The 26,784-nt window shown below is 40.4% G+C and overlaps 2 protein-coding genes across 2 annotated transcripts in view; both read left to right on the top strand.

Annotated features, from left to right (window-relative positions):
• Nucleotides 1-1,228: 1,228 nt before the first annotated feature.
• LOC136015631 (zinc finger protein 493-like) lies at nt 1,229-8,526 on the top strand. Its single transcript, XM_065681820.1, has 3 exons — nt 1,229-1,399; nt 2,106-2,723; nt 3,728-8,526. Exons 1-3 carry the CDS (start codon nt 1,357-1,359, stop codon nt 6,400-6,402), a joined length of 3,336 nt encoding a protein of 1,111 aa, XP_065537892.1. The 5' UTR covers nt 1,229-1,356; the 3' UTR covers nt 6,403-8,526.
• Nucleotides 8,527-9,300: 774 nt separating this feature from the next.
• CDC5L (cell division cycle 5 like) overlaps nt 9,301-26,784 on the top strand; it is a 33,518-nt gene continuing 16,034 nt past the window's right edge. Inside the window, exons 1-13 of the mRNA XM_065681819.1 lie at nt 9,301-9,484; nt 12,300-12,403; nt 13,164-13,325; nt 14,131-14,258; nt 15,254-15,353; nt 15,590-15,808; nt 16,969-17,113; nt 17,238-17,426; nt 19,073-19,221; nt 22,039-22,198; nt 23,552-23,716; nt 25,323-25,403; nt 25,758-26,003. Coding sequence (XP_065537891.1) covers nt 9,440-9,484; nt 12,300-12,403; nt 13,164-13,325; nt 14,131-14,258; nt 15,254-15,353; nt 15,590-15,808; nt 16,969-17,113; nt 17,238-17,426; nt 19,073-19,221; nt 22,039-22,198; nt 23,552-23,716; nt 25,323-25,403; nt 25,758-26,003 — 1,893 coding nt within the window. The 5' untranslated portion in view covers nt 9,301-9,439. The remainder of the gene's footprint in view (nt 9,485-12,299; nt 12,404-13,163; nt 13,326-14,130; nt 14,259-15,253; nt 15,354-15,589; nt 15,809-16,968; nt 17,114-17,237; nt 17,427-19,072; nt 19,222-22,038; nt 22,199-23,551; nt 23,717-25,322; nt 25,404-25,757; nt 26,004-26,784) is intronic.

Here is a 26,784-nt window from a genome sequence, read left to right as displayed (position 1 = left end):
CCGGGCAGTAAATTAAAAATGAACAAAATCTCCTACTCCTCTGTTAGATGGCCATCAGCACCTGCACTGCTCCAGCTGGAATGGTGTTAACTTTCCCCATAGCTGCTTGCAAGGTGCTCTGTTTTAGATTTGTAACTAAACTGTGTTAATAACACACCAGGTAGTCATACAGTCTAGAATGACCCTGTGGGTCACTTGGATCAAACTCCTGTGGGGAGCTGGGGTCAGCTGTCCTGGCTGAGTCCCATCCCAGCCTCTTGCCTACCTCAGCCTGCTTTACAGCTGGGCAAAGCTGGAAACAGAGAAGGCCTTGATGTTGTGCAAAGAGCAGCTGAAATACTGGTGCATTATCAGTGCTGTTTTGGTCACAAACACAAAACACGGCACTATACTATCTGCTAGCAAAAAAAAAAATAACTCTTATCATAACCAAACCCACTACTGTAATTTACATTCTGTGAAATCCTTTGGGCCTAGTGACACAATGACTTTTTCTTTGGTTTATAAGCTGAGTTAGCAAGGAGCTGGCACAGAGCAAGCAAGAGTGAGGCAAAGCAGTCTTTAAGCCCCGAGACACTGTTCACTGATCATGAAACTCCTCCGTGTGCCCTTAGAAGACTCACCTCTGAGCCCAAACCCTCACCAACACACTTGAACCTCATTCCTGAATGAACACCTCTGAAAATTTGTACATAACATCCTGGAAACAGCTTCCGGGTAAGCTGCTCAGGCCACCTTGCAGCTTGCCTACTCTCACCAGCAAGTATGTCCTCAGCTCCGGTCTGCAAGTCTCTGCCCTGCCCGTTTTTTTCCACCTCCCCTCCTCAGCAGCAGGACCAAAGCAAACATCACGAGGAGATCCCTGCGAGAACCTGTCGCATTTCTGCCGCGGAGGGTAGGAACGCTCGGGGCGCGGAGGTCTGAGCCCTCCACCGCCCGGCTGATGGGCTATCCTCTTTTTGTTTTGCTTAAAACGCGCAGAGATTTTACAAAGCTTTCGAAAACCCCTCCCTGCTCACGGCTGAGGTATTCTAGTCCAGGCACTGGGTGATTAAACCAAGTTCTAACGCAGCCGAAACTACCACCACCGAAACCACAAACACAACTGCGCAGCTCCCTCGGGAAACCGGACACCCCACCCCTTCTCAGGCGACGCCCCCTGGCCTCTTCCTCCAATCAGGAAGCGGCAGCTGCGTACGCCCCTCCCATCTCCTCCCGCTGGCCGCTGGGAAGTAGCGTTCCGGGCCGCATTGTGCTATGCTTTCTTGTGTGCGCGGACGGATGGAGGGTGTCGCTGCGGCCTTGTGCGTAGGCCTGTAGGGTTGACAGCGGCAGTGGGCTGGAGAAGGCAGCAGAATGTCGGTGACGCAGGGGAGCTCGGAGCCGGCGGACGATAGCGGTAGGTGCCCGCTTCCCTCGTAGAGATCCAGCGGGGCCTGGAAAACGCTTCTCCCGATCGTATCCGTGCTCGGGGCCCGTACGGCGGCGGCTTGGTCTTGCGCCTGGGCCTGCACAGTGGACGGTGTGCGGCGCAGTGGCGGCCGTAGAATTAGGGAATGGTTTGCGTTGGAAGGCACCTTAAAGCTCATCCAGTTCCAATCCTCTGCCACGGACGGGGACACCTTCCAATAGAGCAGGTTGCTCAAAGCGCCGTCCAACCTGGCCTTGAACACTGCCAGGGATGGGGCAGCCACAGCTTCTCTGGGCAACCTGTGCCAGGGCCTCACCATCCTCACAGTAAAGAACTTCTGCCTGAGAGCTCATCTAAACTGTTCAAGTTTTAACCCGTTACCCCTTGTCCTATCACTTGTCAAGTCACTTGTCCCTGATGGAGAGTCCCTCTCTGGCATCCTTGTAGGCCCCCTTCAGATACTGGAAGGCTGCTGTGAAGTCTCCACACAGCTGTCTCCCTTACAGGCTGAACAGCCCCAACTTTCTCAGCCTATCTTCATATGGAAGGTGCCCTAGCTGCCTTATCATCCTTGTGGCTCTCCTCTGGACTTTCTTCAACAGTTCTGTGTCCTTTTTGTGTTGGGGACACCAGAAATGTATGCGGTATTTTGGAAACAGTATTAATACCTTTTTTTTTTTCTTTTTGTCCTCAGAGTCAGATGTTTTTGAAATTGTTCTTCCTATCACCGTGCTTGTGCTGAGTGACGATGATTTTCTCCCAGATGACTCTGAGGAGCAGGCGGAGTTGGTTCCCAAGTCAAAGGAGGCGGATGAGCTGGAAGTGAACTTGAACAGTAGCATTGTCTTACAAAGTAATGGAACAGCTTCAAATGACAGTAACAGTGTGAGCATTTGGGAAGAAAACAAGATTGCTTCAAATGAGGATAATAGTATAACATGCACTGAAGAAAAACAGGTTGCCAAGAGTGTATGCAATGAATACGAATTATATTTAACTGATGGGGGTGGTGCAGGCATGGATGAATATCAAAATTATGTGTTGCCTACATCATCTTGGAAAACACAGCTTACAGAGAGAAATGAAGCCAGTTGCAGAGAAGAATGTGATAGTGATGATAGCTCTGAGAAGATTCCTCCTCTCTTCTGTGCTGGCATCGAGGGTAGATATGATGCCATCAAAACAAACAGTCAGGTGACATTGACAGCAATACCCAAACATGAAGAGGAACCTGTCAGTGCTGCAAATGGTAGCAGTCAAGAGAAACAACCAGAAATCCCCAAGAAGATTGAGACTATTGTTGAAATGAAAAGTAAGTTGTTAGTAAGCCTAGTGCAAGAGCTTAAGAAATCTCAAGTTTTTGAAATAGGTAGGAAAGTGTATAGGAAGAATGCCAGACCCATATATTTTAGAGTAAGCATTTCAACATGGATTAATATCAAATGCAGCAGAAAGAGAATATTGGCTGGAGTATGCTTAGTTCTTTCACAGACTCATGTGAAAAATAATGAAACTAAAGTTGGTACTGTTGCATTTTGCTGCAGTTTGCAAGGCATCCTTTTGTTAGGAAAAATAAAAGCAAAAGGGCCATCGTATTTGTGAGAATGGAGCCCTAGCAAAGTTTGGTGGTGGGTACTTTTGTAGGAATTTTGGCATAAAGCTGTTCCCTAAAAAGTATAGGGGATGCAGTGTTGTCCAGTGGAATTCAGAGCTTTAAGTGGAAAGAAGGCTTCTATCTAGGATTTTTTATTTTAAAACAATGTTTAAATGTTGGTGGGGGGTGGGGATAGGATGTGGAGATGTGGATGCATACACAGAACACAGTCACTGTGTGGTTTGATTTGGAAGGGACCTTTAAGATGATCTCGTTCCAATCACCTGCCGTGGGCAGGGACACCTACACCAGGTTGCTCCAAGCCCTGTCCAGCCTGGGCTTGAACACTGCCATGGGTGGGGCAGCCAGCTTCTCTGGGCAACCTGTGCCAGTGCCTGACCACCCTCTGAGGGAAGAACTTCTTCCTAATATTTAGTCTAAATCTCCCCTCTGTCAGTTTAAAGCTATTCTCCCATGTTGTATTGCTGCAGGCTCTTGTAAAATGTCCCTCTCCAAATTTCTTGTCAGCCCCTTTAGGTACTGAAGAGAGACATTAAAAGAATGGAGATAGGAAAGTATTAAGGAAGCAAAAGGAGTGAAGAGCAATCCAGTGATTCTATGATTTTAAGTCGTTAGACAATTCAGGATTATTGCTACCAGTTAATCATGAACATTGGTGATTGTATGACCTGTCATGCATGTGACTTTTTATTCCCCTGTAGATCCTGACTCTTCAGATAATGGAGATAATGAAGCCAGTAACGGTAAGAGAAGCAAATTTGAAGATGAAACTCTGGGTTCTCTTTTGGAGCGTGGCTTGAAAGAAGAACCAGGATTTACCTATAATTGTTCTGCTCCATTTGTTAATGGATGTTCTACTACTTCAGAAGAATTGCTACAAGAGGTAGGGAAACTGGAGATGAGTGCCTCCACTTCTGCTGAATCAAATACTCCTGGAGAGCATCTTTATGAGACATTATCACCATTTCCTAAAAAAAGACGTCGGCAGCAAAAAGTAATTTCTCTTCATGCAAGCCCAAAAGAGTCCGAAAACCAGCAAGAAAGTTTAGCATGCCTAAATAATATTATCACCATCAAACCCCTTCCTAAAGCATCTTCTTCTACAAATAAGCATGAAAGATTGAATTTCAAGTGCAGGTTTTGTAGTTCTGTGTATAAATGCAGTGCACATCTAAAGAAACATCTTTATTCGTCGCATAAAGGTAAGAAAATGTATAAATGCTGCTTTTGTAAAAGAACCTTTTTCTTTTCTGTCAACCTTAAGAACCACCTTAAGCTTCATAAGAAAATAACTAGGTTGAAAAATGCAAGAAAAAATAGAAAGCAAGCAAGAAAAAATAGAAAGAAAGCGAGAAAAGTTGGGCAGAGAAGATCTGAAGAACGACAATCTGAGACCAAGAAAAAAGAAAGTAAATACAATAAACTTTTCAGCAAAATAGAAAGGGACTTTACACCTCTGAGTGGACCAGTTAGTTTTTCCTGCAGAATTTGTTTCTTTGCTTCATCAAATCCTAGGGTTTTTATTAATCACATGAAGGGACATAAAGAGAGACCACCCTACCAGTGTCCGCAATGTGATTATTCCTGCATTAGCTTATCCTATTTGTTGAATCACATCTACTGGCATGCTGGATATAAGCTGTATCAGTGCAGGTTTTGCACGTTTTTTTCATTGTATTTTGCAAGCATGGTAAGGCATAGCTACATACACACAGGGGCTAGACCGTATTCTTGTGAGTTCTGCCAGTCAAATTTCACAAGCACTACAGCATTAAAGAGACACAGAAGATTACATGCAGGGAAGGAAACTTGCCAAGGGCAGCAAGTTGACTTGGCAACTAGAAGAAAGAGAACTCAAAGATCTGTAAAGAGTTACACATGTGATGAGTGTAACATGGTATTTTACACTAAAGGACATCTCAGTTTTCATCAGAAATTTCATGAACAGTTTAGGGCTAATGGTTATACAAATCAGAGTAGTGAATATCATAAAAGAAAAGTATGCAGAGCTGACACTGATTCGGAGGAGACTGTTTCTCTGTCTCTTTCTGGTGGTAAAGAAAATGATTGTCTTGGTGGGAGAATGCTGGCTTCAGCAGTAGGTTGCAAGCAGGAAAATAATGTGCAGGATAATAAGAAAATGCGCTCTAGAAAGAAATTCTCTGAAAACAGCCATGGAAGCAGCAGCTTACCTATGGGGAATAGATCTGAAGTTCCTCTGAATTCACACCATATGGAATCTGTCATCTGTAAAGGTGAGCCTCTCTTCAGCTCCAAGGCCTCTCATTCACAAGTTCAAGATAATGATGTATATTGTAAATATGTGGAAAACCTAAAGGTGATGTGGCCTTCCAGTTTGTCTGCATTCAAAACATACAGGTGCCAACACTGTAGTTATGCTACCACTGTTTATAGCAACTTTAGGCTGCACCTGAAATTACATACAAATGAAAGACCGTTTGTGTGTGAAGAATGCAATAAGGTGTTTAAAACAGCAGATGATTTGCAGAAACACAGCCTAATTCACGTAAAGAATGGATATGAGTTTGGCCGTTGCTTCTGTGTAGATAGTTGTTTAGAGGATCTTGAATGTCATCGTGACATGGTTGTAGGTGTGTGTCCAGAAAGAGATTTTGGTTCCTTGGAAGGGTCAAAAAATGTCCATTCCCTCCTTGATTCAGAAGTCTGTGGACTACAGCCATATGTCCAGGGGGGCGAAGGGAATGATTTGCTAGGACAGAGTCAGCCGCGATACTATCAGTGTGCAGAGTGTGAGTATGCTACTTACATTTTAAGTAATCTTAAACTACATATAAGAACTCACACAGGTGAGAGACCTTATAGCTGCAGTGTTTGTCAGAAGAAGTTTCGTACTTCCAGTCACCTTAGAAGACACAGAGTCATGCATTATAATTCAGATTATCTCAAGTGCAGGAACTGTGACTATTCCACAAACAAGTGGCTGTCCTTGAAACGGCATCTGGCTTCACACTCTTGTGGGGAAAGCTCATCTACTGGCTGTTTCTATGAACAAAAGCAGCTACCTGTCAAAACATACACTTGCAAGGAGTGTGGCTATTGCACACTCCACAATGGAAACCTGAAGCCACACATGAGGATTCACACAGGGGAAAAGCCATACAAATGCAGTCAGTGTGCTGTCGCTTTCCGCACATCAAGCCACCTGAAGCGCCACTTGGTGACTCATTTAAAGTTGCACTGCAGAAGGTGTAAGTTTTCAACATTTGATAAATGTGCTTTCCAAAAGCATGTGAAAACACACAAAAGAAAGCACAAGTGTGGGAAGTGTAATGTGATGCTGCCTACCAAAAAACTTCTGGAACAGCATAAGTGGCAACATGAGCTTGAAGTATAATCTTGGGAATTGCAAGTTGGCACCTGGTTCTAAACAAATTTGCATGTCCTGAGTTTGTTCTTTGCTTTCCATTCTTCTGCTGTCCCCAGAACAATGACTGGTAATGGATGCATCTGGTGTTTTGGTCCAGAGGGTGAAACTTGGGGTACTGGCTTGCTCCAGTTTTTTGCAACAGCTCCTTTTCTAGCACAGGCTGTGCTAAAGAAGATATTGGAGGTGCTTTTTTGTGCCTGGGTAACTTAAGGTTATGAGGTCAATTATGATTTTATATGTCCATCAGTTTAAAGCAGTTACTCTGTGCCAGTTTTTTTCTTAAAAGACCCCCAAAACTTTACTAACTGAAAGAATGTTTAAAGGGGGAAAGGAAGTGCGCATTATATTTTGTAGTAAAAGCTTTTAATTTAAAAACTGACATTGTGTTTCAAGGCTTAGTGCTGTCTCCCATCTGCTGAAACTTTCCTTTACTACTTGCAGGTTCTCTTGCAAGTGTTGCAAGAAAAAAAAAACAAACAACTCACAAAATTGCAGAAAAAAGATTTGTGTCAGTGCTTGATTACAGGGTTATGTTTACTGTGTGTGTGTATACATGAAAGGTTGGTTAAACGATTATCTTGACTGTACTTCTGATAATTCCTTTGAGTAGTCTGACAGAAATGGTGATACTGTCCTTAATTAAATATTTTATGATACTGGGAATCCTTAAACTGATCTTCAATTTTTTTGTGAATGTGTAATGTTAATCTAGTCTGAAATGCTTCATCTTTTCTCAGGGTGATAGTTACTGCATTCTGTTTCTTAAAATAGACAATACCATACTTTTCAAAGAACTTCTGTTAATTTAAGCCCTTCATGATATATTGAGAATTAGCAATATCTTGAACTATAAAATTTATTTTGTTAAAGAGCTCTCCTGTGCATCTACAGCACCATGCGTAAGGATCTCTTGTGCTGAACAACAGTTGTTACCGTGGTAACAGACAGATGGATGCTTTTTCTGCTTTATATTCAAATATAGATGAATTTTTGGTTTATAGAGTTGCATGCTCTGAGAAGCTCTGTGTGGACATCGCTGGATGTATCATGTTCAGTGGTATTGGTAACAGGGGTGTTATCCAAGGAAGGCAGTAGCAGAGGACTGGCTCAAGTCACCCCTCATGTTACAGTTCAGTCCATGAAGCAGCAGAGTAAATCTACAGCTTAATTTAGAGAATGGAAACATGAAGCTACCACTATGTCTTTAGTGCTCTCAAATATATGTTTTTCTTTATAAATATAGATATTATTTTGCAGAGGCTTTCTGGTAATGTAGAAGATGGGTTGGAAGCAGTTGCTGATAGAGGTAGTGGAGTCCCCCTCTTCAGATATCCTTGGAAGCCACCTGGAAGTGGGGTCTGGGCAGCCCTACTGTGTGTCCCTGCTGTACCAGGCCTTGGACCAGGTTAACTCCAGAGGTCTCACAGCCATTTTGTAATTTGGAATGCAGTTTTCCAAGTGTGGATCAAAATTCATGAATAGAAGCGTGTAGTTAAGGCCAGATCAGCAAAGCTATTTAAATGATCTAGTTCTTTGTAGTAAATCAGACAAGTAAGTATCAATGACTGTGAGCCCTGATGGTTACACATTTTTACTACAAGCCAGGAATGAGTGATTGAGATCTTGGAACAACTGAGCTGACCACCTAATACAGTTGTAAGAAAGAACAACGTTATCCTGACATGAATAAAGAAAAGCATTTCTGAGAAATATGAACAGTTACACAACTGTGGAGGAATTTTTACCTTACTGTACACTACCAGTCATTTATTTGAAGAAAAATTCAAAAGAACAGGTACAAAGAAGAAACAAAAATGGTGGAGAGAATTGTAAGCCTGTGTATCTGATGTGATTAGGAAAGCCGAATATGATAGAGAATAATTCTTTAGAAGTTTGGTATACAGTAGTGAAGGGACCCCAATTTAAGGCAGTTAAATTCATTGAAGAAATTTTTTTAAAGACTTTGTAAACAGCATAAGTTTCTTTTAGTTGTAATAAAGAACAAGGGGGGGATACTTTCACATGGAGCTTGTTAAGTTTGTAAAAAAGATTATTCCAGGTGGTTGCCTCTAATAAAAATAAAATGTTTGACTTCTGAGGTTCCTCTGTGCTTCTTGTGCACTGAACTGCACTTTTGGGAAAGAAAAGTGATTCTTAGTCTGCCAGGGTAGAGAAATTTAAATGTAAGGGTGTAATCCTTTTTAAATAAGGACATAGGCTATTCTTGAATTTATTATTATTATTGCTAATTTAAAGTATGATCTTTTATTCTTTCAGAGTTTTAACAGAACTCAAAGCCTTTCCTAAATCCTGTTTTCTATTTCAGCAGAAAAAGAGATTGCTTTATTTTCTTTTATGGACACACCTTGAATTTAGATAAAACAATGACATATACCAGGAAATCACACTTACTGAGAACTTGAGCAAATGGGTGTTATTTTATCTGCTATACATCTACTAAATAAGTGGATAACAGTTAAGCACAATAAGTAAATGAGCACAGGTGAATCAGACCATGCTGCTATATTGTTCACCACCACCCAGGTGTATCTACAGTGGAAGGAAGGGAATAACAGCATGGTTTTTTACATTGCTGGATGCTGCTTTCAGTTTCCATTTGGGCTGCAGAAAATGCATGTGGGTTGGTTTTTATTTTTTTCAAATTAAGAAAACGCACTTGAAGTGCAGCTTCTACTTTTGTTCCCGCATTTATGTCTGTTCCCCTCCGCGCTGTGCGCACCTCCGGCCCGCAGGGGGGCGCTAGCAGCAAAGCGCCTCCAGACCACACCCGCAGAGAAAGTACAGGTCCCCGCTGCCTACGCATGCGCAGAGCAGCCAGCTCCCCCCCGCTTCCTTCGCCTCTGTGCGCCTGCGCAGAGAACGACACTTCCCCGCGGAGGGCGCCTGGGCGGAGTGCCGGCGGGCTCCTGTGAGGCGAGCGGTGGTCCGTTCCTTTCCCTCGCTGCTTTGTCTGTGCAGCACTGCCAGCCCCTTCGCCGCCAAGATGCCGCGGATTATGATAAAAGGCGGTGTGTGGCGGAACACCGAGGTAGGTCTACGCTCGCTTTAATCCCGGGGGGGGAGCCTCGGAGGCTTGTGGGGGGGCGGCCTGTTCTGCACGAGTACGCAGGCGCTGATGAGGGGTCGTGGCGCGCATGCGCGGGGCGTTCGTGTATTGGTGCGTGGTGTAACAGCGTGGAGTTGCGGGAGATACTGGGTCTCTTCAGGATGGAGAGAGGGGATTTAGATGGTTAGGCGTCTGCAGACACATTGCCCTGGTGGCTTGGCCCCTTGGCAGCCTGCCTTCCTGCTTGTCCTTGCTCGTCAGGTCCGTGTTGTTTCTCTTGAAAGAGGCGCTTTGGGGAGGACACGCAGCTCAGGCATGCGTGTGTCGTGTCCTTCTCTCCCCCTTCCCCCCCTCCTCCTCCCTCCGAGGAACCGTCGTCTCGGCAGCTGCCGGGAGTGCGTTGGTCATGTTGTCCCTGGAGATGTCCCTTTTGCAGGCTGGAGTGTATCTTGTACTGCACAGTTAGGGTTTTTCGTCTCTATGGGTATGACGCAGCTGGAATGTTTTGCCTTTCAAGACCCTTCCAGATGCGAGAATGAGGATGGGTACAACCTCTTCATCTGCAGGCCGATGTGTGTTGTACCCACAAATATATGTGTTGTTCACAAAGAAAAAGAAAAACCCACACTCTTTTCTCAGCTTTGCCACCACGTGCTTTCAAAACTGCAGTTGGTCATGAAAAGGAAAATAACAACACGAGAAGTTAAGAATGTCAGCTTTATTAGATGCATGTTTAAAGTAAAAGGTTTTACCTGACACTAAGGTGCAGAACTCCACCCCCATATACCCTGAACACTAGGCGTGTACCTAGTTCCAAAAAGCAGTGAGAAAAATAATAGATCACAGAATGTGTTGGAAGGAACCTTAAATCTTACGTGGTTCCAACCCTCTATCATAGGCAGGGACACCTTTCACTAGCCCATGTTGCTCAAAGCTCCATCCAATCTAGCCTTTAATAATGGACTAAGTGCTGTATGTGTTTTTAACCACTTGTGATGTTACCAGCTATATGCCAGGAAGTGGCTAAATTGGGGGTCCGCAGGGGACAGGAAGAACTGTTGTATGCTGACACCATTCCTAGGGTCTTCCAAAATTGACTTATTCTGGTGACCGTTAAGAGATACAACAGTGTGTAAACACATCATTGTTTCACTGCTTTTGTGTACCAGAGATGAAATTGCTCTCTTTTGGTACTATATTATATTTTTTTTAATTAATGTTTTGATTATACGTACAAGACTAAAAATATAGAAAGTGGAACCAGTTGATATCAGATCATTTGTAAAATAACTCATTTCTTGCAAAAATACTTGCTAATGTCATCAGTATGGCTGCTGTATGCTACATAGCACCAAGTAAATAAATAAAAGAAAAAAACCAACAACCAAACACAAGAGGATTTATTATTATTTTTTGATAGAAATTACATTAATTGCTTCCTGTAGCAGTTCAAGCCAGAGCTCATCATCATCTTACAGATAAAGCCGCTGTATGCTCCGAGAGATGTCTGTGCTGAGCCACAGTATCTGCCAGTGATGACTAGCATCTGCGTAGTACAGCTGAACGGATTCTGAATGCAGCTACAAGTACTTACTGGATACAGAAGAGGAACATCTGTGCTTGACAAGGCTGCAGAATAGCTTTGGTGCATTTAAAATACCACTTTCTGACCTGTGAGGAAACCAGAAATAATGAACCCATTTATCAGGGTGGCAGGAGGGGGGAGACTGGTAGATGGATTGACAGCCAACTGATAGGGCTTCTAGCTTTTGATCAAATCTCAATGCGCTCTTTGATGTGTATGAACCATCTGGCTCCCAAGCTGAATCCATTACATTTTTACTTTTTTATCCCCCTAGGTTTATAGGTTTTGGGATCAGAACTTTTGAATGTTACATTCTGAACATTCAAGTGATTTGTTTTAAGATGTTTACGTGTAAAAGAGAAATTTACTATCAAGTATTATTATCTTTTTAACAGCATATTTCATTAGTAGGTAAATATTCCATTTGCATTAAAAGATGTAAAAAGGTTATGATTTTATGGTATTCTTTGAAGAAAGCCACCAAGAGGTAATTGTTAGTTCTGTATTTTTCTTTCTAAATGTTGTGTCATACAGAACCTTTAAAAACTGAACATTAGAGAGCATTGAAAGTCATTGTTTTGGAAGATCTGTTGGATCTGTAAAGCTGACCACAATCATCATCATGTGTCTTTTTCATTTAATCTTTATTAATTTAATTGGCCTGTGAAATACAAATCCTCATTCATCTTGAGAATAAAATGTGGATAAGAACTGGGTCAGCCTGTGGGATGACAGCCATGGTGATCTTCCCTGCTTGAGCTCAGACTTTCTCTGTGGGGGAATGGCTTGTCAAAAAGGGTCACATAGACATGCTGCAGCTGGTGGAGCAGGAATGTGGTAAACACCACAATCAACAGGTTTAAGACCAGGAGGAAAAGGGAGCAGCAAGTTATCACCAAGGACACAGCATCCTCGGGAAGTTACATTGTATCTAGCAGAATATGTATAACTTGATTAGAAACCATAAACAGTGTCCTTGTAAAGCTACATTGTATCTAACAAAATATGTGTGACCTAGTTAGAAACCATATAAATAGGTGTTAAGACTTGCAATAAACGAAGCTTGCTGGTAACTCATATTGAGTCGTCCAAGTCTTCCTTTCATGACAAGCCTGTGGGATGACAGCCATGGTGATCTTCTCTGCTTGAGCTCAGACTTTCTCTTTTGCAATTTCTTGTGATCTGTAACTATTTTTTATTATGTTTTTTAAGGATGAAATTTTGAAAGCAGCTGTGATGAAATATGGCAAAAACCAGTGGTCTCGTATTGCATCTTTATTGCATAGAAAATCAGCAAAGCAGTGCAAAGCCAGATGGTAAGTGAGAAGTGCCATGACTGGGAATGAGAGATTTATAATTAGTGAGAATTGAGAAATTACCACAGATAAATTTATGTCCATAAAGCAACAATAGTTTTAAGTTTGTTTGATTTCTGCTCTTGTGGATATTTCAAATTCCTGTTGCTTGAAAGTAACTGAACAAAAGTAGCCAAATGTTCTCTTTGCCAGTGACTGCAGTGTTAGCAAATGCAGGATCACTTAAAACTGTGCACATGCTTTTTCCCCCCCTCTATTTGCACATTTTTAATCAGAATCACCAAGGAAGTAAAACTGCAGGATATTAATTTATCTTAAAGATAATTTCCTAATTTTTCATAACGATAGGTTGGCTTGAAGATAAATGTTTAGATATTGCACCATGGAATTTAACTTCATATTGAAAAAACAGAAGCGTAAAACTAATTCAGACTGTTTGAGAGTTAGACTTAGTTTCTTGGCTGTTGAACTGTGCATAGAGAATGGTTTGGGTTGGAAGAGACCTTAAGGGTCATCTCGTTCCAACCCCACTGCCATGGACAGGGACACTTCTACTAACAAGGTTGCTCCAGGTCCTATCCAACCTGGCCTTGAACGCGGCCAGGGATGGGGCAGCCGCAGCTTCTGGGGGCAACATGTGCATATTAAGCATATTTATGACAGTACTTGTGTATAAAGGTAACAGTACTGGCACAGTTTGAGATCAGTAAGATGACTGATCTGTCATCCTGATTTTTTTTTTTTTTCCACTTTTTAACAGGTATGAATGGCTAGACCCAAGCATCAAAAAGACGGAGTGGTCACGGGAAGAGGAGGAGAAACTCTTGCACCTGGCCAAGCTGATGCCAACCCAGTGGAGAACTATTGCCCCAATTATTGGGAGAACTGCTGCACAGTGTTTGGAGCACTATGAATTTCTGCTGTGAGTTACTGTTTTGCTAGAGGTGCATACCAAGCAAATCTGTCGAGTTTGTTGTAGGAGTGTGTCGTTACCTTCTACCATGGTGCTGGTGGTATCAAGCTGACAGTTCTTTTGTAAGCAAATTGTTAAGGACCATTTCTTTTCAGTCAGCATGTCTGGCTTGAAAGAAGAAGCTTTTGGAACCCAGAGAACAGGCTTGAATAGAGATAGGTGTATATTTTCTTGCTTCTGGTCCTTCTGGCTAGAAGAGTGTCAAGATTGATGCGTTTAATGGGCTTATATTTGAGGTTTATTTGGGTATTTTTTGAGTGGTTGATCAACATGTGTGGGTGTGTGACAGAAGAAAAAAAAGACAAACCACATATTGTTGAAATGGCTGAATGTGCATCTCTCATCTCTATGCTATAGAGGGTTTCTTTAGGCTGTGAGAAAAGAAGGAAAGTGTTCTTTTCCTCATGATCTTGCTTAATTCTGGTGTGATTGGTTTAGTGTAATATATAATGGGAAACTCATTTTTTTTTGGTCGCACTGTTTGAGGAGAGTTCTTTACTATTAGCTTTATCAATATTGTGTTTTATACAATATTTTATTGAAATGTGATACTACGTTGTCTAATTTCTGATTAAAGATTATGTAACTGTACCATGTAGATGATTTTTTTTCTGCAGTAGTTATATAACAAGCTTAATGTCTGGTAAGTAGTACGAGGTTACCCTTTTTTGATCAGTCTTTGGGGACCTAATGGTTATTATGACACTGGGGGAAACAAAGAGCTGATTGTCACATTCATAAAATGCATTTTTAGGGACAAAGCTGCTCAAAGAGACAATGAGGAAGAAACTGCTGATGATCCTCGGAAACTTAAACCTGGAGAAATTGATCCAAATCCAGAAACTAAACCAGCCAGGCCAGATCCTATTGACATGGATGAGGGTAAGATAGGAGTTTGTTTGCCGTTTCTGACAGAAATGTGATCTCTTTTTTGTTGTTTCTTTGGAAAGAGAAACAACCCTGGGTTTCTCTTGTATTTTTTCCCTCCCCCCGCAGATCATTTTTTTCTTACAGGGCTTGTCTTATTTCTGTATCTGGCCAGTCAGCTATACTTTTCCAGTTTCCTTTTCCTTGGTGTGTTTTCTGGTGTTGAAATTGTCTTCATCATCTCTTAACCACGACTGACTGTTCTTTGCTTGACAAATGCTCTGCGCGTTTGCCATTCTTATTTCTGTATCTTCATCTTTTCCCATCAGCTCATACCTTCCTGATGAATCCACGCAGAAGCACAGAAGGACTACATGACTATCTTTTTTCTTGCACATAGCAATGTTATAAACTAAAAAATGAACATTGCTGAAATTCCGTTAATGAACTAACAGTGGTTTTCAAGAGTCACAGGGTCACATACATAGCAGTCTTGTATGTGGATATAAATAAAATTGACAAGGTCTCTAACAGCAGTCCTCTCAGATGAAGATGTGATTGAAATATAATTTCATTGGTGTGGTCAGTTTGCCTCTTTATGTAGACATTTTGATTTGCTGTAGATTTTGAATAATTTTCAACATAAGGCATTTTTTTCTTGAAGTCTTTATTTCATTTGGCCAGTGATTCAGAAAATATATTGGGGCAACTTGGAGAAAACTAGTTTATCAGTTATAGAATCATAGAATAGTTAGGGTTGGAAAGGACCTTAAGATCATCTAGTTCCACCCCCCCTGCCATGGGCAGGGACACCTCACACTAAGCTGTGTCACCCAAGGCTTTGTCCAACCTGGCCTTGAGCACCGCCAGGGATGGAGCATTCACAACTTCCTTGGGCAACCCAGTCTTTCAGAGTGCCTGTAAAAGCACTGATTCAGTTTTTAAAGATTGCTTTCTGATCTTAATGTCATTTTTTCCCTTACTCCCTGTATTTGTCTGTACTATTTTAGATGAACTTGAAATGCTCTCTGAAGCTAGAGCTCGTCTGGCTAATACACAGGGAAAGAAGGCCAAAAGGAAAGCAAGAGAGAAGCAGCTGGAGGAAGCTAGGTAAACTTAGTTCTGTATATTGAGACTGCTTTTGCTGTCTTTGGAGCATTTACAATGCATAAAGTCTGTTACAGCCTTAAGCCATTGCAGAATCAGGTATTTTTTATTATTTGTGACAATAGCTTTATTCTTGTGGAAATATGTATAACCCTATCTCAGCAGCAACCTGTTAAAGTAGTACCAGACCTTAGTATATGGTATGCACTTTAAATCGCATGGTGTTACTGTTACTATAGGCGGCTTGCTGCTCTCCAGAAAAGACGAGAACTTCGGGCTGCTGGAATTGAAATTCAGAAGAAAAGAAAAAAGAAGAGAGGTGTGGATTACAATGCAGAAATCCCATTTGAAAAGAAGCCTGCCCCTGGTTTTTATGACACATCAGAGGAAAACTACCAGTCTCTGGATGCAGATTTCAGAAAGCTACGTCAGCAAGACCTGGATGGAGAATTAAGATCGTAAGTGTGCATTATACTATGGAGAAAATAGTATATTTGAAAAAAAAACAACTTCATATATATATGTGTGTGTGTATATATGTGTACATACACAGATATGTCAGGTCCTGAAAATGCCTGAAGTATGATATGGGCAGGAGTTGTATTTTCTGTAGGACAGAAAGGTTGCTTTTACTTTTTCAGTCTTTACTTTTTATCTTTCTAAAAGGCCCAGTTGACCTTTTTTATCCATGAGCATAAAGTTCCTCATGCATGTTCTTGCTCTTTAAATGGAAATCTTAGGATTTTTTTCGAGGTTCGTTTTCTGTAAGCAGTAGCTTTGCAGTCCTTTCTTCAAGAATAACATTAATAAGATTGCGTACAGGAGTAGATGTTGCTTGTTGTAGTATTAACTTCTGATGGAATCGTTCTTAAGTAGAATCTCCTGAAATGCTTAATTTCTCCCCCTCCACAAAAAATGCAGTTGAGAAATAAGATGCCTATCTTCATCATGAACAGCATGTTACATGTTTAATTATACAATTGCATTTCCCGCTACTTCTGCCAACTGCTTTTTACTGGGAGAGTAGGTCCAGTACTGCATATGATTTTGTTCATTAGCTTGTGACAAGATCGATTCTTTCTGTATGGCTCTTAGTTCAGAGGGTCCGTCAGGACCTTCAGACTGAAGCTAATGATTTCACAGACTGACTTCACTGCTGTTTGAAGAAAATACCATTTTTATTAAATACTGAAGAGAAACTGGTTCCCATATCCCACAGAAGATGTTTGTCTTCCCTTAGCTGCTGCTGGAGAAAAGGGACTGTTCACATCCTCTGATTCTTGTTGTCTGCATTCTTGGATTGACATTTTTTTCTTGTTCCAGTGATGCTGTTGATTGTAGCTGAAGCAACCACCTGTTGCCTAATTCCAGAATTTAGAAGCGTTATACTGCCTTGTAGGTTCTGCTGCAAGATCTGTAGACCATATTTAATGACTTAACTTCTGCTCCACAAGGTGGTTCACTCTTCCTGCAACATGTTTTATTTCAGCATATCCAGCTTTTGATAGTTAACATACAGCATTTGAGATAACATACAGCATTTTTGCTCATTGCTTGTTTGATTTACTTTGTAGCTGTTCTGAATGTTCTAAAATGATTCTGTTACCTGTCATGACAGTGAGAGGGAGGGAAGAGAGCGCAAAAAAGACAAACAACATATGAAACGGAAAAAAGAGTCAGACTTGCCTTCAGCTATTCTACAGACCAGTGGAGTGTCAGAATTTACCAAAAAAAGAAGTAAGCTGGTGCTTCCAGCTCCTCAGGTAAGCCGTTCATTGATCAATAAATAACTTAAAAGACCAATGCCAGTCAATGAGTTCTGTTTTATCAAGTGGATCTCGTGATTGTATTTTATTTTACTATGGCTTGGGATTTTTTCTTTTAAAGATATCTGATACAGAACTTGAAGAAGTCGTGAAAGTAGGCCAGGCGAGTGAGATTGCACGCCAAACTGCTGAGGAATCTGGAATTACAAATTCAGCTTCCAGCACTCTTCTGTCTGAATATAGCGTGACCAACAACAACATAGCACTAAGGACTCCCAGAACTCCTGCAGCACAAGACAGGATCCTGCAGGTAGAGTATAAATGTCTAAAATCAGAATCATAGAATTACAGAATGGTTTGGGTTGGAAGAGACCTTAAAGACCATCTAATTCAACCCCCCTGCCACGGGCAGGGGCACCTTCCACCAGACTGTGTTGCTCAAATCCCCATCCAACCTGCTCTTCAACATTGCCATGGATAGGACAGCCTGTTCCAGCCCCTCACAGTAAAGAACTTCTTCCTAATGTCTAACTTAAGTTTACTCTATGGTCTTTTATTTTTAGTGAAGTAACTGAAGTAACTGAGGGTGTAAGTACCATAGAAACATTCCTTAGGTTGTGTATGGTACTTGGGTTTGAACAGACATGTGATCTCCAGGGCACACTAAAAAGTGTAGAAGCAGGTCCACTTCTATCTGTTAAATACTGTGATCCTTTTTTTTTTTTCTTTTGTATTACATACTGTGGGTAACTTCTAGCACTAACCATTCTCTTGGTGGTTTTAATAATTTCCTCTAGTATTGGGTTCCTCTCAGCATTGAAGATATATGTAATGTTGATGTCCTTAAAGCAGTCTTTTATATTGTTCCTAATTATATTTTGCTGTTCAGTTTTTAGTTCAGTTAACAAGAAGTAATTAACTGCAACAATACAGGAATACTTTCCTAGCACTTTATTGGCTTAAAACCACTGAAGAGAAAGGTGGTCAAAAACCTGCAAGTTACATTTGTGTTATACTGATTGTGTGAGTGTCTGGGTTCTTTCAAAACCTGGTAGTGTTGGGTAATGTTTTGCTGAGTGTGGGGAAATTACTAAATAAAATCAGTGTTGCTAGTGTGCAAAACGAACAAAACTCCACCCCAAAAAACCCACCCTGAAACAAAAATCCCCAACCCATATTGATAATTAGCTGTATTTTAACAGTTTCATGATAGTAGAAAAGAGAAAGTTCCTGACTCTACAGGTCAAGACCCAGTCTCCATGCAGTGTTTGCAGGAGGGGTCACGTTCACCTTCAGATGGAGTAATCTGACATCATGTATGTTGCAGTGTTATGTACATACACAGGTCAGTAGTTGCAGTGGTAATCTTCTGTGAAGATAATGTCTGTATGTAGTAGTTTCATTATGTTAGCTCATTTTCAGTGACCTAATTCTTCACTGTAGAAGGAAAAAGAAAAAGTAGGGGGGTATTACTAAAACGCCCAACTGAGTCATGGACCAGAATTCTGGATAGTGACCCTCTCTGTTGGAACATTCGCTTTGCCGTACAGCTTGGGCAAATTTCATTGATGTTGCATTTCAGAGTGCAGGTGTGCTGCTCTCTCTGAAAATTGGGATCCTTAGGATAACTTGAGTATTCACTCACTAATAAATTTTGCAAATTTATGGAGTCTGGCAAACTAAAGGAAGCTGAAACATTAAGTAACCCACTCATTTTTGCAACTCCAATTGATAACATATTCTGTTGGAAATAAAGTTTAAAATCCCTTTCAGTGGAACAGTTGGGTTTGTAAATACCAGTGTATGGGTGTTAAGAAGTGTTAAACGTTTCCCACAAACTCACTGATATTTAAATAATTCTTCAGCTGTTGTTACTGCTAGTGAATCTGTTATACAGAGTAGAGTGTGACAATGAAAAGTCTTAGTGATGTACTGCATGTATTGTTTGTTTTACAGGAAGCCCAGAATCTGATGGCTCTCACAAATGTGGATACCCCCCTGAAAGGAGGACTTAACACTCCCTTGCATGAAAGTGACTTTTCAGGGGTAACACCACAGAAACAGGTTATCCAGACACCAAATACTGTGCTTTCCACACCCTTCAGGTAAAGCAGACTCCTTTTCTAATGGGTGCTGGGATGGGCACGTGTCTATTGGAGATGAGTGAGCAGAGTCAATTTCAGCGTGTGAAATAGTAGGTCACGATCAGTGCTTTGAAACAAGTTTTAACTCACTTTTTTATTTCAGGCCCTTGTACACCTTTCTCCTTCTCTGTGTCTTTTGCAAGCTCTGCCACATCATTGGCTATACTTGTACAGTGTATAGCTCACTGGAATTTTTGTCCAGAAATGAGGCCTTCTCTGCTCTGTAGCGATATAAATTACACTGGAGTAATACAGGGGTATAAATAGTAAGATAGAGTGTCAGTCTGTACGTGGATGCTAACCTTTCCAAAGTATTACCTCGGAGTCAAAAATGTAGGAGGTCCCTTAGCCAAACCCACACTGAATTTTTTTAAAGCTGGAGTAAATATTTTATAAGCCATATATATCCAAAATAAAATATTTCTTATATTGCCAATCTAAATAGCATGGAATTGCTGGTTTAACTATTGCAGTGGGTCCTGAATAAGTATATATCCAACAAATGCCAAATACTGTACAACTACTACCAAATACTACACTTGGTACATTTTGTCTGTCAATTTTTTTCAACTTAAGTTCTAATTTTACTTGTATCATGCTAGTAGGAAAAGTGGAGAAAGGAATAAAAAAGGCCTTTATGGCAGCTTTTCAAAAAAAGCTTTATTTTGGTGTTTTAAAGCTGTGTACAAAAGCCCTGCTCTTTTAATTGGATCTACATAAACAAATACCTTTCTGGAGATCTATTAATATTAGTTCAGTGCAGAATGAATGTAGAGTTTAGCCTGGAGTGATCTGGCTGTTCATTTGAGTGATTTTTATGTTAAAAAATGTGAAGACATTCTAATTTTGTTTGGGTGTTGGGGTATTTTCTTTGTGGTGGGTTTTTTAGCTTCTGAAGTTCAGATTTGCACGTGTAAATATGGTACCTATGTATCAACTTAGCTTGCTTGCAGAAATGCTTTATCAGCGTGAATATCCAAGACTGAGCAGAAAGAACAAAATAAATTCATAAAGTGGTAAAAAAACAAAGGGAAGCCATAACTTTTTAAGGAGGCAGAGTAGTGAAGCAGAGCCATCTGCAATATTTAATCTAAGTACACCTTTTTCTCCTCTGGTCATATGAAATTTGTAATGTTTTGATGCAAGGTTTTTATGGAAGTTGTTGCCTTGCATTAGGTATTTTGTTTTGGTTGTTGTGGGTTTGTTTTTTTTTTTCCACATCCTAGTTATAAGAATTTTCTTAAAAGCTGTGAAGTTGAAAATTGTAATAGTGTTTTAAACACTATATGGAACTGAGACAACTAGAAAAAATAACCTACTTACTTGGGAATTGTTTCTTCTGGAAAGTCAGTGTAAAACCTTTTCTGCTAGTATAATCAACAAAATCAATGTATCATAAAATCATAGAGCGCTTTTGGTTGGAAGAGACCTTGAGGATCATTTAGTTCCAGCCCTCCTGCTGTGGGCAGGGACACCTTCCACTAGTCCAGGTTGCTCCAAGCTTCGTCCAGCCTGGCCTTAAACACTTCCAGGGATGGGGCGCCCACAGCTTCTCAGGGCAACTTGGGCCTCTGTCCCGCTGCCTTGCAGTAAATCTCAGTATATTCTATGAAACATTCATTTTGCTGTTTTTTTGTGGGTATCATCCTGCAAACGCTATTGCTTGTATTTGTTACCCTAAATGAGAGTTCGTTAAAAAATCTGTGAACAATGTCAAGCAAGAGGATGGTATCACTTGCTTCTCAAACACATACCCAGTAAATAAGGTTCTGTTGTATCCTTTAGAAGAGGATCAGTAGTGTGTGTCAGGCCAGTTGTGTTTGTCCGCTATTATAGTATCTTCCTTGCACTACAGAATTACAATATCTAGTGGTGGAAATTATGTATTAAATCATCTGGTCCAGCTGTCTCTGCCAGCATGATTCTCTACAGTACACGTACTTGTCCTTACTGTCTGAAAATAATCACGTAAGCACAGGTGGGTACCACAGTGTAGGCTTTTTTCTAAAAGTTTTCCCCATCCTGAACTTACTTTGTTTGAGACAGTTAACAATATCTTATCAGTTCATTGTTACTACCATCATCACCACTATGTGAAACCTCATTATCAGCTGGCAACAGAAAACTTTTTGCTATATCCAAGACCATGTCTGCGAGATTTTCATATAGTAGGTTATTGGGATAGAGAACAAAATTTCTTCTCAGTCTAGAAGAAAAGCAACTGAGCCCCACAAAATCTAAGGCTTAATCTAACTTGCCTAACCTTACGTTCTTAAAAGTAATTATTGTAATGTAGTTACTCCTTGAATAATCAGTGAAAGCAGAGAGGCATCTTCAGAGTGATTAATTGAATTGTAAGTTGGGACAGCTGCTAGGCCAGTTGAATTCAGAGTGAACGACTTGCCACAGGTGGTAAGGAAATCAGAGCTTGCAATCAAATCCTGGTTACTGTATCCCGTAACAGTGTCTGGTGACAGGATAATTTCTTCTTTCAAACATAGCAGTGGGAGTTTGTGTTGATGTAGTTCCTGAAATGTCTCTTCACATAATGATGTGTCTAGATTTCAGACTGACAAGTCCTTGGTCACACCTTGACAGCTTTAAACAATTTATTTTTTTGGATTCTTCTAATTGCATGTTATAGTTTTACTACTTCCCAGGAAAAAAATCTAGATTGAATTTATTAATGGTATTTATGTAACTTTATCCAGCATTCAGACTTTGGTAAATAGAGCTCTTTAGGGAAAAAATAAATATCTGTATCTGCGTTTCCTTTAGGACACCTCATGGGCAAGAAGGCTTAACTCCTCGTGGAGGACTAACTCCTAAACCTGTGCTTGGTACAACTCCTGGTAGAACTCCACTACGTGATAAATTGAACATCAACCCAGAAGAAGGAATGGCAGATTACAATGACCCATCTTATGCAAAACAAATGGTAAGAAGCACTTAAGAAGGGAAAAAGCAAGTGTTATTTCTACCACTTGTCCGCAGGTTTGTACTCATCACCTGATAAAATCAAGTCTTTATTTGAAAGAACAGAAATCTTGCCACTTGGAATGGATTTCAGTGTGCTCAGTGAAAGCACTCTCAAGCTGTTTGTCAAGGAAGACATGCTTAAGTTTCAGTCCTACTTTGTATCTTTGAAGCTGAGCAGGAAATATATCAAGCAAAGATTCATTTTTCTTGCAGCCCTCAAATCCCTCATCATCTTGGCTTCCCAGTTTACCTACAGGACCTTTTCAACAATCTGTCGTGTTGACAGCATTGAGCTAAAGGAGTTTAATTTTTGCCATTAGGAGCACTTGGTTTTGAGATGTACAGTAATCCGAGTCCCATCTAGATTCTTTCATCGCCTTTTCAACAGATGTTTCTGTTCTTGGAGAGTGAGCCAGATGTATCCTGCCAATTAGCCATGGTATAAAACAGCATATACCTAATAGGTAGCACCTTGGGAACTCCTTTTATGTAGCTGATTCTGCAGCCTTAACTGTGGCTTTGGATATCTCCCACCAGAGCTATTGACATTTTCCTTTTCAGGCTAGCTAAGGATATCCACTTCCAAGTGTTTGGCACATTCCGCACACGAAAACAGCTCTTCAAGTTCAGAATTTCAGATTTCCTCCTAGCTTGCAGGACAAGGATTATTTGTTGTCTGTTTACTTACTTTGGTTCTGTCTTTTACTATAAAAAAGCTTTTTGCTGCTAGAAGGGAAACTGGGGTTTCAGTTTCCTGATGAACCTCACTGGTTCCCAGATCTGGTATTGTGGCAGAGTACGAAAATGAAGCAAACATTCCCCAGATTTGTGAGCAACTGCAAGGAAGAAAGTTCCTGTTAGGCTTGCAAATACCTCTGTGTCCATCATCACATTTCCACATATTTTCAGTTTCTTGGAAGGTGTTTATGTGAGTTTCTGCTGTTGTACTGAGGCTACTGTGAGGCAAAGGTGCTGTGCTGTTGTTTTACTTGAGTGTATTTCAGCCTGTTTGAAGATTTCATTAGCTATCTTTAAGAAATTTGTCTAATGTTTTTTTTTAGTATCAGAGAGTTTCTGTGATGAAAAGTGCATGAACTCTGGTATGGTGGTCTGTAGCTAGGCTGGATTAGTAACACGCCTCTTGTCAGACTTCAAAGGTCTTGTTTCTGTTGATTTTGTAGCAGTCAAAGATAGCTGGATTACATCAGCTGTGTATTGTTCATGTCTATTAATGGAGATGAACGGAATGTTACTGAATTGCACCTTAATGCATGAATCCAAAAGCATTATATCTTACCGTTTATTTCAACAGGAGAGAGAGTCTCGTGAACACCTGCGCCTTGGACTCATGGCCCTTCCTGCTCCAAAGAATGACTTTGAGATTGTTTTACCTGAAAATGCAGAAAAAGAACTTGAGGAACATGAAATAGATGAAACCTTTGTAGAAGACACTGCTGATATAGATGCCCGCAAGCAGGTGGGTGTATGTGAGGCAGATAGTGCCTTTGGTTTATAATAAAATGTTTCTTGTATGGTTCGCATAATTTCATATCTGTTCAGTGAAAGTGGTACAGCTCCTACAAAGTAAAATGTACCTGTTTTCTCTGCTGACATCAGTGTACACACACACACATAGGCTAAATCAGTTTTCTCTCTGAATCATTTTCTTAATTTGTTAATGTTATGTATCACATTTCATTTGTCATTTTCTACGATGAAGTCATGAGTGTTTATGCCCCAAGTCCTGCATTTGTCCCCCAAAAGATAAAAATATAATTAAAAGCATTTCTCTGCAGAGGCACACACTTCACTGTAAGCACATGAGACTTGTACTGTTGTACCTTTTTTCTTCTTTTTCAGTTTCGTATTATTCTCTCAAGTTAAAAGTTACTGGTTGTGAAGTGTAAGATAGGCACATGCAAATTCAGCAGGCTGGTAGCACACAGATACAAATCTTCCAGGCAGTGAATTGGTTCCTTTTGTATGACTTGCATCTAAGGATTACTAGGCAGCTGAGCCATGAATGGGTCTCTTTTGTTTTGTTTCCAGAATCAAGGAAGCCTTATAAAGTGCTGCCTTAAATTCTGCAGGTTAAATAGCTACACTGGCATGTAATTAGGGACACACTAAATTTTTATGTTTGTAAGAGGAGTGTCTTTTCCATTTATTGCTTATCCTGATTTTTGTGATACAGATCTAATTTTGTTATATACCTTCAAATAAATTCAAATAAATGGCTAGTTTTGAGTTCAGAGGGGGTTTTGCCAATCAATGTGCTTGAAAAGTTAATAAAATATTAAAAAAAAGAAAAAAATCCCATGCTTTGTTATCTGCTAAGTGTTTCCTAGAGTTTGGTTTCTAGCTTGTCCTGATTGGGGAAGATCACATTATGTGCATATATATCCATATCTTGTGCATACATACCTTAATAAAAAGTTTGAATAAATATGGATAATTTATGTATGTATAATAGAGAAAAGAATTTGAGTTGTAATATCATGCAAGAGAACAGCATCCTGCCCTTCAAATGAAGGTGTGACATGTCTGGAATTAGAACACAGAGGATCTTGGTTATTTTTCCTGAAATTTTAGGTGGCACTGCCTTTTCATGTTAATTATTGACTGAAAATTGAATGTAAGGAAAAATCTTATGTTTCTACACTTTCCGCGAGTATTGCTTTAGTGAATAGTTACTCCAAGTCATCGAAGAGAACACAATCCTGGCTGCAGATTTAACAGTCTGTCTTTTCCTGGTGGATTTTGTGTCTGGAGAATTCAGGCAGCTGTCAAACTTGATGGTGGAGAAATTTGTAAAGAATGAAGTCTGCTGAGCTTGAGGATGAAGGAGAATGTGATGGCTAGAAATTACTTTTTAGGATCTCTCTCCTCTTAGTCTGCTACTCTTTTCCTGTTTAGAGGCACTAAATTATGACGTCATCACATTATTTGGCTCTGGCTTTGTAACATGAAGTGTTTAAGGAATCTTTGCTGTGTTAATTAATTGGTTTTTGTATCACATACATTTCTAGGAAGCATCTGATTGTATTCCAGTAGCTGGATTAACATTTAGCTTGTTTGTCTAGGCTCTCCGAGAGGCAGAACGTGCAAAAGAACTGAAAAGAATGCACAAAGCTGTTCAGAAAAATCTACCGCGGCCTTCTGAAGTAAGTAGAAACAAAATTTACTTTTAAGGAGAAAAAAATACACAGATTTTAACCATTATAGGAGGAAACACAGTCTGAGTAGATCATGAGAAAATGAAATCTCTATTTGATTATGCTGATTTCAGCATTACGGGAAACATTTGCAGCAGAATTCTCTAAGGTATTTCATACGCACAAATGAAACCACAGTTGGGTGTTTGGGTTGCTGTATGTGTGTCACACTGCAAGGGATTTTGGCGCCTCTTCTGCATGGATTAGCCTCGTATATAAAATTCGTGTTCAGGTGGAGGTGTATGAATTTAGTGTGATCTTTGGTGTATATGGTATTTGTGAACTTTTTTTATTCCTGGGCAGGTTAATGAAACAATACTAAGACCCTTAAATGTGGAACCACCTCTAACAGACTTGCAGAAAAGTGAAGAGCTAATAAAGAAAGAGATGATTACTATGCTTCATTTTGATCTTTTACACCACCCATTTGGAGAGCAGCCTAGTGGTAAGAAGGGGAAAGGCCCAGGATTTGGAAGCAACAATGCAGAACATATGGCTTACTTGGAACAAAATCCTTACGAGAAGTTCTCCAAAGAGGACCTCAAGAAGGTGAGAATTGTATGGTCTCATTACCAGTGACCTAATGTCTCCTTATGTCATGGTCCTGTAATCTTGCAAAAAAAGGTGAGCCTGCACAGAATTTAGGTTGGAGATCTCCAGAGTATTGTATGAAGAGCTGTAAGGGTAATTTAAGTGCACATTCTCTTTTCTGTGATCTTCTGTTAATCTAGGCACTTAACAGAGTGATGAGGATGCTGTATTTGTCCAGAGACATTGTCTTTTCGATACAATTTTGGATGTGTTTTGTGATTGCTTGTCATTTTAAGTAAGGGTAGGAGCTATAATGCCCTAACAGTTACTCAATGTACTTTACTATTCCTGGAAATTATTAAAACCATTATTAATAATTACTAAATCATTGAGACTTTAACTAAGTGTGATGCCCACCTTCTGCTGCCTGTGTAGTTTGTTAATCCAGAATTCGTAAGCATTTTTTTTTCAGTGCAAACTAAATATGGCAGTGATAGCCAGTTTCTAACTTGAAGCAGCGAAACCAGTTGTTTAATTGTGCTTGTCAAGCTTGATCCAGCAGATCTGTGCTAGTGCAGAGCCTGCTGGGCTACGGCGACTGATCTTAGAGCATACCTGGTTAAAAAGCGCTGAATAGGTGGAATAGGTTTTTGCTGAATGAAATGAGTAAGCTGTCTGGGCACTCAAGTCTGTTTAGCGTTGTAATGCTGAGTTAAATAGCAGTCCTGTACCAAGGGTTCTGGTTTGGGTTGTTCATTTATGTAAGCAGCTACAGATGTTGCCTTTTGCTGCCAAGTGA

This window comes from Lathamus discolor, chromosome 5, assembly GCF_037157495.1.
Source record: "Lathamus discolor isolate bLatDis1 chromosome 5, bLatDis1.hap1, whole genome shotgun sequence".
Lineage (NCBI taxonomy): Eukaryota > Metazoa > Chordata > Aves > Psittaciformes > Psittacidae > Lathamus > Lathamus discolor.
This window is presented reverse-complemented; position numbering and strand designations above follow the sequence as displayed.